The 15,422-nt window shown below is 39.1% G+C and overlaps 1 protein-coding gene across 1 annotated transcript in view; it reads right to left on the bottom strand.

Moving 5' to 3' along the window:
• Nucleotides 1-4,469: 4,469 nt before the first annotated feature.
• RPAP2 (RNA polymerase II associated protein 2) overlaps nt 4,470-15,422 on the bottom strand; it is a gene marked incomplete at its 5' end in the record, with an annotated part of 46,625 nt that continues 35,672 nt past the window's right edge. The window contains 2 exons of the mRNA XM_010083615.1: nt 4,470-4,575; nt 10,705-10,854. Coding sequence (XP_010081917.1) covers nt 4,470-4,575; nt 10,705-10,854 — 256 coding nt within the window. The remainder of the gene's footprint in view (nt 4,576-10,704; nt 10,855-15,422) is intronic.

The following is a 15,422-nucleotide window of genomic DNA, read 5'->3' as shown; positions in this document are numbered from 1 at the left end:
GACTTTGTAATCTTGGTCAAAGTTCTGAAACCAGACAGTTTCTTACAACAATTAGTTAAAACAGGAATGTATCTCTTCTTTCAGCAATAAAATCTTCCCTGAGGTTGCACTATGAAAGATAATGGCTTTTGATAGGTAACAGCCTATAGAGATACAGGGGCTATTATTTGGGGATTCCTATATATAGCAAGAAATTCTGAACAAAGCTGTTACTCCTCTTCATCACATTAGTTTTACAAATAAATACTGTACTTCTACTAAGGAAAAACACATTTGAGTGTTCACACAGTTTAACCTACAACAAACAATTTGTGAAGACAAGTGAAAATGTAAATTTTTGCAAACAAAAAATTAATGGTGTAAAGTGCGGTAAAATGGCTGGATACCAGGTGATTGTAATGAAATTTAACCCACCTTAAAATTAAAAGTGACTTTAAACTTCATTTTCTTTTTTTTCCTTTTCTGTGTGTTTAGAAATGTTGAAGTGAAACACACTGACAATTTGGACACTTTTTCAAGTTGAGAAATTAATCAAAACCAACCTTTTCCTGCAGAGGTTTCATTTTCAACCAAGCAGGCCTCTTCTGATTAAAGAAGTTGCATAAAAGTTCTTAATCATCTCTGCACAGGAGCACTGCTGTAGCTGTTGGGTGATTCATATCTGTTTTAGGGACAAGTTTCATAATAATCTATAAATGCTGTTGTAAGAATCATTAGATGAGTATCTTTGTCCATCCAGCACCAGTTGTACGGCCCTGGGTCACTGGCCTCCCAGCTTTAGTGAGACCGCCTGTGTCAGTGGGCACCAAACCAATGACTCGTGTGAGCCTCTTTCAAGGAGTGAGGGGACAGATGGCCATTTACCATCACCCTGTGCTGAAAAACATGAGCCCTGCAGCAGGTTCCCCGCAGTAGCTCGGTGTGTGGACAGGAGAGTGGGCAGCATGAGGCGGCCCTTGCCGGGCAGTGCCGTCCCTTGGGTGGGAAGCCCAGGGGTCTCCTGCCATGGAAACTGAACTGTTGGGTGGGAGCTTTACGGGGGTGGACAGGGAGGAGGCAGAGGGATGAGCACCAGCTGTCAGAATTAGTGAAGGGGTGAAGAGGAAAGGAATGGCCAGGCACTGGGATGGGAAGAATAGGAAAGGCTGAGAAGAAGAGGGAAGAGAGGGGAACAGGCAGAGAGAGGAAACAGGGTGGGGTGACTGTAACTCTGATGGCTGTGATACCCAGTTGTGAATTGTTAGTAAAAGGCTTTCAGTGGCCCTAGGCATAGAAAAAATCTGATGAAGTGAGTATTATCTGAGAAATACCAAATTCAATATTTTACAAAGCCTGTGGCTCTTGGAAATTGTACTTTGCTAGCTCTCAGCCTGTAAGAGCGGATACTCTTGGGCTAACCTGCAGGGAGCTTCCTTCCTCTGTTTGTAAAGGAAATAGGGATGTGAAGATATGTATCTATGCTGCTGTGCTTCCCCCCACCCCCAGCACACATGCTTCTTAGTACTGGTGACTTTATCAGCTTTGCCTCAGGCATTATCTCTCTTGTATTCAAGGTTATCAGATAGAGATGAACTAGGAAAAAAAATTCTGGCTTTTGACTCAAACCCTTAAAATATAAATGATGTAACCCAGAATCCAGCATTACTCTTGCACAGATCTTTACAGAAGATTAGCAGTCAGGTGGCAAAACTGGAGGTCAACCTTTGAATCACCAGATTAAAAAAAGGATGTTTCTTTCAGTGAAACCTGCACAACAGCATTATCTTGCAGTTGCATATTGACAGACAGCTTTCAAGGCAGCTAAATACATGTTTTGTAGATATGCTTTTAATTATTTTTTTTAATGCTATGACAAATTTTGAATCATAGGAATAAGGTGACAACATGCTGCAGAGTGTGAAGTGTGCTTGACAGTTTAATTAAGAAACCAGATAGCTGGTCTTACATATTTTTTTCAGCAAAACATGACCCCCCCTACTGCTTCTACATGTAATTCTTTACTGGACAGTATAATGAGGGCTCTTAGAGAACTCATAGCATTACTGCCAAGCCAAATTATAAATATTTGGTACCTTATCAGTAGAGCATTGCAGACCAAATCTTATCCCACATCAGCCCCAGCAGTGGGAGGAGGGACAGACTGCAGACAGGCACTACAGCTGAAAGAGCTGCGGGGTCCTGCCACAGCCTGTCCACGAAGGCCTGGACAAGTCACTTCACTCCCCCTGTGCTCAAACAGCCTTCTGTAATGGAGGGACCTGCTACTGCAAACCGGTAGCTGTGGGCCTGCTTGCTCACGACCGGAGCTTTGCTCTGCTCCTGTCCAGCTCCCCAGTGCGCTTGCAGCGAGCAACACATGGGGGCTGAGATGCAGAGAGGCTCTGTGGCACACACAAACCACATGTTCCCAGGGAAGAGGCCTCAGTTACCCTCGTGTGCAACTCAACCAGCACAGGAACACCTGTGCTTTTTGGCAAACAGGGAGACCCATCTTGGTTCCATAGAAAGGCTCCAGTTTAGCTCAAAGAGAGATAAAACTCATCTTAACAAGAAAATATAAAGCGTTGTTCAAATTAATCTCTTCTTTCCAAGAGGAGCCTCTGCCTATAGAGTAAGTGAGCATAAAAGCTAAAAGCATCAAATGGCATTTGCATTCTTAAGAAACAATGCCTGGACCGAGTTGAAAACATTTCAGATTCATTCTTTGGAAACAATTTGTGTGATTTCTTCTGTTTTCCTTCAAGCATGATTCTGTTTTTCTTCAGCACTGCTTGCTGCTTGGGGTGTGTGGTTTGACACTCAGCTTGTCAGTTTAGTATTTTGAGATTGTGAGTTTTTGAAGAGGGCACATCTGTGGTTATAGAAGAAAAACAAGAAGCATCAGATGTTCAGTGTACAAAAAAGCAGAGCTTGGGAGGATCTTAGAAATGAATAGTTACCAGAGATGACATGTATTTGACCCGGAGCTGTTGAGGGCTAAGGTAGTATCTGTAAAATCACTTATTTTCCAAGTTTCAAATGCCCTCTGGAGAAATTATCTGAATAAGGAAGAAACACTTTAACTACATTTCTAGTTGTGAAATTTTAGAATAAGCCAAGGATCTTAAGTAGCAAAAATATCTACTTTGCTTCTTTTTTTAATGTAGTGTGAGTCCACAGCTAAAAAAAAATGTTTTCAAAAAAGCTTCTAAGTGAAGGGCTTTCTCTTCAAAAAATGAGAAATTGTGATTCCTAAACAAGGTGTATAATTACTAAGACGACGGTTTGCTCTTATTTGCATCACCAGGAGCTTTGTCATCAGAAAAACTACTGTCCTTTGGTGAACAGAAGGGAGTGTTGGGACTGCAGCTTCATCCCCCATATTTCTCCTTTAGATTACTTGGATATTGCAGCCAGTGCCTAGAACAGTGAAGGCTGATGGACATTTAACCAGGCTCTGCAAGAAGGACTAAAGTCAGACTACAGAGGGGTGTTGGCTTAGGAAGGTTTCTGTGTAAAAGTGAACTGGATGTAAAACTTGCTCAAAAATCAACAGCCAATGGGGTTTACAACAGTGTCTGCCTTTGTTAAAATGCAAGGATTACTCTAGTTTAACCAACTGCATTGTTATCCAAAGATCTTCATCTTTTCAAACTTAATTTTAATCTTTCTCTCCTGTACTGACAGGAATTCCCCCTCTCTGTTTTGGCTATGCAGGTAAACATACTATACCAATACAGCTCTGCATGCACCATCTCCGTGAAGTATTTTTAATGCAACACATGGCTGTTCCTGCTTCAAGACTGTGTTTTCAATGTGAAACACATTGGGTTTTTTGCACAAGTGCAGGTATTCTTAAGTTACCTTCCAACACAGAATTCCTAAGTGGTTTTAACATGTGAACTGACAAAGTAACATACCTACACTTTGAACTACAGCCAGCCTTGGTGAATCACTACTGCCACAGATTGGTACCCATTCATCCTATTTGTTAAATTAACAAACGGGAAGTGTCTGCAAAAGGCTTCCTCTTGACTGCATAGCGCTTGCAATATAGAGGTGTTTACGGAAAATCCTGCTCAGTGGCAAATCCTGATTAGGAAACGTTATCATTTTTTTTGCATAATAGGTGAGATAGACATGCCTAACATATGGTTGCTATAAAATACCTTAGATGAGTCAGATCTTAGCTGGCAGCTGTAAGCAGGGTTGTTCTGGCTTCTTAGATAATACTACCAATTATGATCTTTTTTGTTACTTAACTACTGTACTGTTAAATTATATTAACCTGATTTGTAGACACTCCTATTTGAGTAGAATAAAAAGGCAAGATTTATGATGTAAATCCTGATCGAAGTGGTTGCAGCTTATTAAAGCTGTATCCAAAGTCCTTCAAACTCTCTGTAGTGATGACTAATTCTAACCAAATTGTAGGACTCTCCAGGAAGCTGCTGCTGTCCCACTAGACATACCCTATGAAATTTATGAGGCTAAAAAGTGCCAGAAAAGGCACTGATTTGATGTGGCTTGGAATGATGCAGCATGTACTGGTCAGTAGCCCCACTGGCTTTGTTCTCCGATCTTCGCATGTAGCTCCTGCAGGTAATCACAGAGGGCAAAAACGTACTAAAGACTTGGCCTTTACAGTATAGGCTACCAAAGTGTTCTGGGGATTGACTTCTAAGGGGTGAGTTTTCCCAGTAGTGAGGTGCAACTGCCTTATGATCCCCAGTGTGTCAGCTCTAGTCTGTTCTTGGAGAAGGGACTCATTAAGGAGCTGCTGTCTTGGGGTAACTGCAGGGTAGGCCAGTAAAACCAACAAGCAGGTGGCCATCAGAGGTGTTACAGGGGCCACACTTGCTGCATTATTCTGATTGATAAGCCTTCCCAAGTCTAGGACTTGAGTCTGCACATTCAACTATGGTGGCAAAGTCAGAGGGAAGGTAAACCTGGCTCACAGATTTCAGAAACACTGGTCAGAAAGTTGATGGCCTTTGTTCCTGGTTTTTCCAACCCTGGCACTACTATTGATGCTGCACCAAACGTGATGCTGTACTGAGGAGATTATTTCGAGGAGGATGCCCAAAAGGTAGCTCACAATATTGCTCATTCTTCAGGGCAAGAACAGTTTGAAAAGGCTTGTGCTTTTTTCTCACCTTTCTTCTTGCTATTTATTACTTTCTTTGGCTAGTCTTGTCTGTTTTTTTCAGAACTCCAGTTTGCCTTGCTCCTTGCTCTTCAGCTGCAAACAACCCAGGGGGAATGACTAACATTTATCACACACATCCAGATCAGCCACTGAGGCAACATATGCTTTCACTTGCTTTTTGAAACCAGAGTGCTCAAATGAGAGCTACTTGAAGACATAGGTTTCCAGCTCTCTCCCCCCACCTCACCAAATCCTGTTTAGCACCACAAATGCCACAGCTCACGTTCTACAGCATCTTTCAGGCAGCCTGTCTCCCAAAGCACAGTCTGCAGTCTGTGCAGAGAAGTGGTTCTAAGATGAAGAGCCATAAAAAGAAAGCTCACAAGAGGAAAAGTCTCTAGCAATATTACTTTCTGTTTTTGCTAATGGGAGGCACACCCACTTCCTCCAACTCTAATCAGAGGACGACTGACTGTCAGGTGGTAGAGATATGCAGTTGAGAAACAGAGGTCTTTATAGATGCCTAGCCCTGCCTTGTATACCATCTGCTGCTTATGGAAACTTAAGACTTGCCAAAGAGAGGCTGATTCTGTGCTTTCAATATTTAATGCTCATTGGAAATGACAGTTCACCACTACCTGCTACATCAAGCTAAACCCCACCCACAGTACTGGATGTTCATAAGCAATTGCAGAAATAAACAGCAAGTATGGAAATCTTAGAGGCAAATTGTAGAACTAGAACCTCCTAGATGTACTTTCAACACACTGGCATTATTCTTTTTCCTGAAAACTGCCACTCACTTTAATTTTTTTGGTTTAACTCTTACAGGTAGGATCAGATTGCTTCCAACTTTGCAGCGTCAGGCTCCCATTCAGTTTTGTGCCACAGTTTTACTAAATACACACTAAATTACTCCAGGGTGAGCCAGTCTACTATGGTCAAAGTTCTCAGCTGACCTAGCTGCTTTCTTTCTGCCACCAGAGAACAGGGGCAGAGGCATTAACACCACTCACTTCACGCACTGGACTAAGGCATGATTTGGAGAACCTAAATTTAAGAGCATTGGTTCTCTCTAAAGTAAATGGCAGGTACCTAAGGTTGGATTCATAAATTTAGGTGTGAATACTGCTTTCCCCTTCTCTCTTCCTTTTTCTTCTCCCACATTTATTCTCTAGCAGTTAAAGGTCAGCTGAAACTTGACGTCCAGCTGAGCTGCTCATCCCCTCTTGCATTTTGTAGAGTCCACATTCTCTCAAACTAGGGAGAGAAGGGCAGGACATGCAGGTTCAACACCAAGATTCACAGGACCGTTATTTCCTCCCCAAACCATGAGCTGCCTCACTGAAACTACTCACTAAGCCTGAAGAGTGAAAAAACAGGTGAATCTGCCAGATGTTGTGTGGACGCAGCCTTTGAGGCCCCAGATGTATCTCATGTATGCAGCATGCTCTTTGGTGCTCCCTGCACCACTCTTTAAAGACTGGCTAGATGTAACTTTCCAGTCCTGGGTTTAGCCAGCAGCACAGCCATGTCACTTATGCTGCTCTAGATTTACTAAGGCACTTTGTTTTGATAGTCTTCATCAAGCTCTCTTCTGCTTCTTTTAATGTAGAATTTTGCATGACCATACATGAGCACAACATGATTTGCAAACTTTACCAAGATGCAGGATAATCTCCTTCAATACGCTATAGAGGTTACATTATGACTTGCCCAATTTCCTGAATTATTGACTATCAAGCTAACACCTCTGAATCCTCTTTTTCCCTCCAAAACCCAAGAAAAATCAGCAAGCTTGGTCAATGGGCACAAAGAATCGACCAGGAGCCGCGAAGGGCTCTGCGCTAGGAAATTCAGTATTACAGTGTGCAGTACTTACACTGCCAGTATTTACAGCACTGGGAACTGAACTTGTGTGTGAAAACAGACACAAAAGCTTTTCCTCCATCCTCTTTGGCCAGCACAATAACTGCTTGGAATAACCTTGAACAATTTGACTTTCTCTGTATATGTGGTTTTATTAACACTGTTCTCTTCCTGAGATTACTTCATTACATCAACAGAAAACTTGGTAAGAAATCCGTATCTGCTCTGTGCAGGTGTAAGTCACACACTCCTCCTTTGATGCTGAGAAGCTGCAACAGCATGAAGCAGGCTTTGCTTTAAAGTGTTCTTCTGTTCCTTACATTATGTAAGTCAGAAGTAAAGAGTATCACTGTAGAAGTCTGGTTCCCACCCTCCTGCTATTAAAAGAAACACATCGTACCATGCTTGCCATGCTACAGGTCCACTGCCAGACATGACTGCATGCTATACGTGGTCACAGCAGTGGACTTCTATGACTTCATGATCCTTATGATCTAAACAGCTGATGGCTTTACCAAGCTCATGCCCCTTTCATAGCACTGTTCAGAAATAGAGGCTTAGATCCCATTTACCCTAGGCCCCCGATCCATAATGTCCCTACACACCTGCAGCTCACAAGTCACTAAAATTTAGTGTAGCTGAGGTAAAGCTCAAACCCACCAATGACCCAAGTATGAACTGTTCTAATCCACTCAACATAGGAAGGAAAAGCAGTAAGCACAGTAGGAAGGCCACAAGGAAACAATCTGCACGTGAGTGCAACCAAAATGAGAAGGGGAAAAAAAATAAACTGGAGAAAGAGTAAAGCCTATTAAAGGACAGCTACCTGTGGCAGAAATTAGCTTTAAGCTCAGAAACGAGATCTAGATTTCAACATTCCTGAGCAGTTAAGCCGTTACCAAATGTGCTCATAAGAAAACTACATAGATGAACTTAATTTTTAGTGCTTGAGTGTTCTTTGTACAACCAATTAAAGCTGATAGTATGAAAGATCCTTTTGAGATGATGCTACAGCCTTTCTCCTACTCAAAATTAATGGGTATATGTATACTTTCAGTGTTTGTTTACATGTGTTTTACTCACATCAAAGGGAGATGAAATCATTAAAGGTAAGTGAAGAATATCCCTTCAGGGCATTTCCAGGATATTATAGAAGTCTCTCTTCTGGACTGATGAAGGTCATGGAAGCAGAAAGCTTACTGTGTTCTCTTAGGGCAAGGAAAAGAATGAGTGACCTTACTACACAGCAGCCAAGGAGGTGATGCAAAAATCCTAGAAACTTACATTTTTGAGCTGCTAAGGCAGACAGTAAAAGCAGCTACAGTGAACCCTGATACAGTTCTTTTAGCCTGTGACCTATTCACTCCTATTACGAGTTATGTTTCCCACACAGTAAGTGCTGAAGACCAAACCTAAAAATAACTAACAAAAAAATCACACCACGAAACTGACAGGAAGTGCAAAAACTTTCCAAATGAGAGCCAGCGAACCTGATGAAACACAGTCATATTCCCGGTATGATGTACATTTGTAATGCCTTCTAGGTGCACGCAGTATAGCAGCATTGCCAGGGGTAGCTGTAATCTCTGTGCCCCGAGGCAAACATACATGGAAGAGAACGATGGCTTGCTCTGAATCTACACTGAACTACTAGCTAAAAATAAAAATATATTAAACTTCCAAAATCAGAAGCAGATCGATATAAATTCAAGAGTCACGTTTTGCTCAGATCATACCTATTACTGAGTCTTCTATAAGCTTATCTTTTGGTGAGGTCTTTTCCCTTCTCTGTGTATGTATCAAGGAAGCGGTTTTCCATGATGGTACAAAACCAATGTACTTTCTATTCAGATTACATCAGGCATTCTTTCGAATTTGACATCGGACATGCTCTGATCATGATGGGTATTTTTTTCCTTTTGCATACTTAGAAAAATGCATAGCTTTAGCTCTGAGTTAAAGGTTTTCCTCATTTTAAACTGTTGCTTTTACAACTTATACAGAATGTAACTTCCCATTACAAAGTAAGTCAGGAAAAGTCAAGCCTCACCTAAATAAACTCTACTGCACAATGAGGTTTCCAGGGAAAAGCTGCACAGGCTTCTGTCTGTTGGAGGCAATCAACATATTTATCCTGATTATCACGAAGGAACTACACAGCAATAAACCAACTAGAGTTCCCTTTTGGTGTCCAATTACAGAAACAAAACAAAGGAATAAACTCTGTTTTTTAAATGGAGTTGCTGTGTAGCAGCTCTGGTAAATCGCTTCAGCCTTATCTAGCGCTGGCATTTGCCGCAGACTGTCAGTTAGAACTTTCTTCTCAAGTCTCTCAAAGGACTGAGAGTCCTAGGAACTGAGAACTATACCATAAACCGTATTATGGAAACATTATGAATTACTCGTGGATTCATTTTAAATTGTATTCTATAATCAGTTAGTGACAGAAGCAAGTCTAAACACAGTTGGAACAACACAACTCTTTTAAATGAAATGACTACTGAAAGCCAAGAATTGAGTTTCTAGTTATTAAAATATATTTGAAAGTCCAAACCAGTAACAGCCAGAGACTGTTTAAAAATAACTTTTACACAAGTTCAGAGATGACCCCTTTTCTTAGAAGTAGCAAAATAAACAGGCTATAAATCGGACATCTCTGTGTACTGTTATTATCATTCTTATACTGCACCATGCATTGCATCAACTGGAAAAACCATCAGCAGCAGCATTCTTAACACTCCAGGCTAATATGCTTTTTCCCCCCCCTCTTTCCCCAGTTCCTGTTGACAAATTTTGGCTGAAAATTTCCAAAGCAAGAAAAAACCAAACCAACCCAAATTCCTTTCTACTGCTTTTAAAGAGACAGTTTTCAGATGATCCACATTTTAACTAGTCTTCATGAACAGCTTGAACAATTGCTGTTACAGTCAGCTTCTTCACAAGACTTCAAAATTTTTATTCATAGGAAGGAAATGAAAAAGCAGAAGTGCAAGAAGTACAATTAATACTAAATTTAATTTTTCATTTAAAAAAAGAGTTCCAACAATTGAAGGTGTTCTTTGTTCTCGGTGCCACTATTTCAAGTAGTGGAAGATGTTATGATGATCACCTGATTCTGTGCGGAACAAAGGAGTGAGATCAGTAATGTGAATATACTCATTACTTAATTAAATACTATAATGTTATATTCATCAAATCAGTTGAATATGATCAGCGTAAATAAGGTATTTGCTCTTAAATTTTTCCGCCTACTCAGAATGCAAAATGTAAGCTCAGTATTACGCAAAAAATCAATGACCTTTAGCTCTATTTTTATCACAAAGACTGAACATAATTTCATTTTCATAATAAAAAACTCTGCTGAGACTTAGCCATTGTAGCCACACTGATTTTTTTTTTTATAAATTCTAGTTGAACTTGAGTAAAAATTCCTCCCCAAATGGCAATAAATCAACTCTATATAAACCAACTATATATTCGCAAAAGATTAAAGTGATAAGTAAGTAGCTGGCATTTACTGTAAGTTACAAAATGATGACACTCATTTCCATACCACATAAATTTCTTTGGTTTAAAATGTACTTTACACATTTTCTATTCTGGCTGATACGATCTGTAGTTACTGTGCATACTTACAAAATGCTGAAAATTAAAATCGTTAACTGGCTTAGTTTTATGACGCGCAAAATAGCTTAAAACTGACTGACCATTCACGTAGGCTGTCCTTTCTAAATATTCTTGTTAAACTTTCCAGATCTTCATTTTTGAAATGCAGTTCTTCCAGCAATGTAGTCAGGAACTGTGTGTACATGGGGCTTGTCTGAGTATTCTTGAAAAGTGGAGTCATTTGTGACAATCTGGCACAAAAAATAGTACATATTCAATAAAGAAAAGCAACTTTATAGAGTGAGATGTAAAAAAAAAAAAAAGCAAAGCTTGTGAGTTTTAACAACTGTATTGAAGAAATGCAGTTTATAATGTCACACTTGATTCATTACTGTACGTAAGATTGTATGTATTATAGACAATACACACAAATATTTTTTTTATTAAGATGTAGTCAAACTAAAAAAAAAAACTATTTAGAAAAGAATGGGCTGGTAGTTTGGATGCCTCTGATCAATTGTATATTGACATTATATAATGTAGACAAACAAAGTTCAGAACAAAGTGCAAAATGTTATCTACTTACACATAAAAAAGAAAGATATCAGTCATTATTTTCTTCTTTACCAAAAGGCTCCAAACACTCATACTGTAAAACTTGTATAGTTCTTTGTATGAGTAAAATATAAAAGAGCAATAAAATTCTATCGCAAAGTAACCAAGAAGACTATTTTAACTACACATTATTAACAGCGCTCCTTGACAGAAGTTGTACTTAACTGGTAAGTCACACACTGTCAAATTTCATAAAGACATTCAAGAAGGTCACTTGGACAATTCTCTCACCCTGTTCTGTATGCCATAAACCACATGGTATGTCAAAACAGCAAATGCATTTTGCTTTAAGCTGAGATTTATCATAGAATCACAGAATGGTTTGGGTTGGAAGGGACCTTAGAGACAGACCACTGAGTTCCAACCACCCTGCCATGGGCAGGGACACCTCCCACTAGCCCAGGTTGCTCAAAGCCTCATCCAGCCTGGCCTTGAACACCTCCAGGGATGGGGCATCCACAGCTTCCCTGGGCAACCTGTGCCCGTGCCTCGCATAGAACCCTCCCAATAGAGGCATTTTGGATTATTAGTAATTTTACTTGACACGCATGAGCACATGAGACATCAATTAAATTCTCAAACTGAGGAGAAATTTGAGTGAGCAATCGGAACAATTTGATTCCTTAGTTTTGACAGTCTGTACCTTAAAACGTTTTAAATTGTACTTCTTACGCACTGAACTGTTCATGCTTTAAGAAAGCTGGACAAAACTAGAACAAAGTTAATTCAATCTTGAGAAGCTTTTATACGGGACACTAAACTTCAGTTTTCAAGCTGATACTATAACAAAGATTTGCTATAGTGAAACTATTTTTTGTTTTGGTAAGGAAGTTAAACGCTTAAAGTCTCAAAGTGCCTGCAGCCTTAGAGTGCTTCAGAAAATTAAGAGAATCAAAGGGGATGCAGGGGGGAGGAAATTATATTTCTGAATTCAGCTCACAAAGTTTAGCTTTAAAATTCAAACAATACTTGGCCTTTCAAAGTTCGCCATTTAGCAACAACATTTTGCAGAAAAATCTTCCATTTGGGCCTGATTCTCTGAACTGCCGAGTAGGTGGAGTTTATCCAGGTTCCACTGATTTTAAAAACTGCAATGAATGCAAGCTGAAAGTAGCTGCCAAGTAGGAGAATAAAGCATTTGCAGGAGGACAGACAATAAAAATAAAGAGGGCATTAGTGCACATCCCCAAAGAGAATGTTACTCATCATCTGAAATCACAGAAACTGCACGGCACACATTACTGTACATTGCATTAGTTCCAGAATCAACAAGAACAGCAATGGAAGGCAAAACCTTCAAAGGATCCAAAACCAAACACGCATTGTGCTGCTAAAACACATTCCTCAGTTTGGAAGGAGCTATCACTGTGCAGATCAAATACGTATATAATAACTGTATGGAGATGAGGTGAAATGTTGAGCTGTTGGTTTTCATTTGTGCTTTAATCTTATCTGAATCTATTTTTATCCTGAAGTCCTTTCTTTTTCTCATAATTCTATTGCAAAATATTGCAAAGGTAGTAACAGACAAATCTACTTCTTAAGCACAAATATTTTTTAAAAAAATCTTTAATGAACAAAATGAAGTATTAATGCTTATGCTGAATGTTAAGTAACTTCAACATCAAATGTTACTGACAAGATCACTTAACAAGAACTCATATCCCAGCAACAGTTACTCTGTCCTGAATACTATATTTAGATAAATAGTGCCATTGACACCCTATAGGAAAGAGTTATTTTAGAATATGTTTGTGAAATTATGTACTTTTTAATAAGAAACTTCCTAAAACTTCACAGCTCAGGGAGGCTTTAAGTCAGTAACAACTGAGATCAATCTCCCTGCAGTCATTGGTATTAAGACCATCTCCACTTGAAGAAAGCGGCCCATAAAAGAATATTCTTTTAAATTAAGCAAAAATAGTGATAGAGCATAAAGAAAGGATCTTACAAGACATAGTAAATAGAGTCCCGTAATAAATAAAAAAAAAAATTTTACAAACAAAGTTTGATCAATAAATAGACTTTTAATGAGTTAAATTATTTTCCATTTCTTTTTGTATTCCATTTCATATGTAAATTTAGCTAAATATTTTCACTTCATATTTCAACCGTCAAACTTGGTGAGGACTTTAAGAGATGCTCAAAGTAAGGACATGGTGTGGAAAGAAACAGACTTATGCACATACCCTGCTATATAAACCCTCCCACAAAAGAGAAGTATTCACAGTTGGATTTGTGATTTTTGCACTGAGGCCACTAGGTTTTGTAATGTACTTCATGACAGACAGGACCGAGTTGTTTCTTTCCTGGTGAGAAGTACAGCAGTTACTATTTAAACTGGTGAAACAAAGTGCCTCTGCTCAGGGTTGACAATCTGGAGGTTGATTTTTGCATTATGACGCTTTGTCAGCAGGGAAGGAGAGGAAGTGCTGATAGAGGATCAGTGACCATTTCAGAGTGTTAGTCTGGAGACAAGGATAGCAGGAGAAAGACCTGGAGATGCATTATTACTAGTCTTCAATTCGCCCTTCTCAGGATTAACTAGGTTATATATGAAGAGACTGGTGGCACAAAGAGTCATGACTTCCTGAGTGCTGGTGCCAGGGGCTGTAACATTGCAAAACACTCTCTTGGCAATGTTGTAGATTTACATGAATTTGCAGCTGAATTTCTTCCTCCTGCCATGAGCTTAAGAGGATGTTAATAAGGATGTAATTTTTAAAAAAGAGCAGAAAATGTGTACAGTTTTAAGAAATGTTCTAAAACTAAAATCTTTATACCATGAAGCTCACATGCTAAGCAGTCTATTTTATATAATTTTTTTTTTTTGGAACTGCAGTCTGTGATATTACATAGTTTCATGAATTACAAACGTCCTAACTATCAGACCCTGTTTAAGACATTCTGTTCAAAGAGTAGCTATCATAGCCCACACTAAGAAACAGAAAGGTATTGCTACTGTCAGAGAAACTGCCAGGCATTACCTCTTGAGAAATGAAGTTAAAAAAAATAAATTAGCTGTGGATCACTTTTTTTTCCTTACTTGAACTTCATTTAAAAACTAATTAAGCTACCAAGTATCTGATAAGCAGGAGACTAAATCAAAAGGTAATTTCAGAGAGGCATGTGTAAGTTTCTAGCAATTAAGTTAAAGATTGTGTCTAGATGGGACAATATGTTAAACATTTACCAATATATGTACAAATACTTTAATCTTGGAAAACTGTGTCCTTCGGCATTTAAATGATGCTTCAACCTGTGATTTGGAAAGCAGTTATTGTTGAGTACTCTCCTACTTTTAAGTGGCTGTTGGAACAGAAGCAGCAGCTTTTGTCTGCAAAAGGAGCAAACACAAGTTGCTAGTTTGCACTGAGTTCTATGCTCGAAGTAACACTGGTCCAATATCTATTCGAGGTACTGCACAACAGAGCACTAAGGGCTGTGCTCTCAGCCTTGCATGAAGTGCTTACTGAACTAAACCATAATTGTATGCAAATAAGCCAGAACAGTGCTTGGAATCAATATCTTTGAGTCACTGAAAGCTGCAATGACCCTAACTCTGAAGAAACTATCACGACTAATCCAATTTAATGATATACAGGATTTCAGTTCAAGGATCATGGAATTGCCTCAAAACTCTGCAGCATCTTCAAAAGACGTAGAACGTAAACAGGAAATAGCATGCTTGGGACTACAATAATAACAACTGGTTACTGCAACACTGAAAGGAAAAATATCAGTTCTGCATTTCTGTTACTTCTTTCACATGTGGCAACATTACTGTGGAAAAAACTTTTGTAAATAAAGTCAAACAAAAATAAGAAAAGCTAAACCTTTAAGTGATTTAAAACTATCACCTACAGAAGATAACAAATGTAAATGTTACTGTCCAAAGTTATACACCCATGCTTCAAAGGCTTGCCTTAAGCACACCCGCTAAAAGGAAACGTTCATGCTCGGTTCATGGAAAAGTAGTGCAGTATATACCAGACTTCATGAAACAAGTGTCGTTTCCTGCACACCCACTTGCACCATATGGTAAGCAGGTCTTTGTAAAGTTTAAAAAGTGTTAAAAATGTCAAACTATATCTGATTGATAAAATTCATATTTGCTGGCTATTCCACATATGTTACATGTTAAAGAAAAAAAAAAAGTCAAATTCATGTGAATACCAAGCTATTATTATCAAGCTATTAAATG

Source organism: Pterocles gutturalis, unplaced genomic scaffold (genome assembly GCF_000699245.1).
Source record: "Pterocles gutturalis isolate BGI_N339 unplaced genomic scaffold, ASM69924v1 scaffold2340, whole genome shotgun sequence".
NCBI lineage: Eukaryota > Metazoa > Chordata > Aves > Pterocliformes > Pteroclidae > Pterocles > Pterocles gutturalis.
Note: the sequence above shows the minus strand (reverse complement) of the source record. Positions and strands in the feature narration are given on the sequence as shown.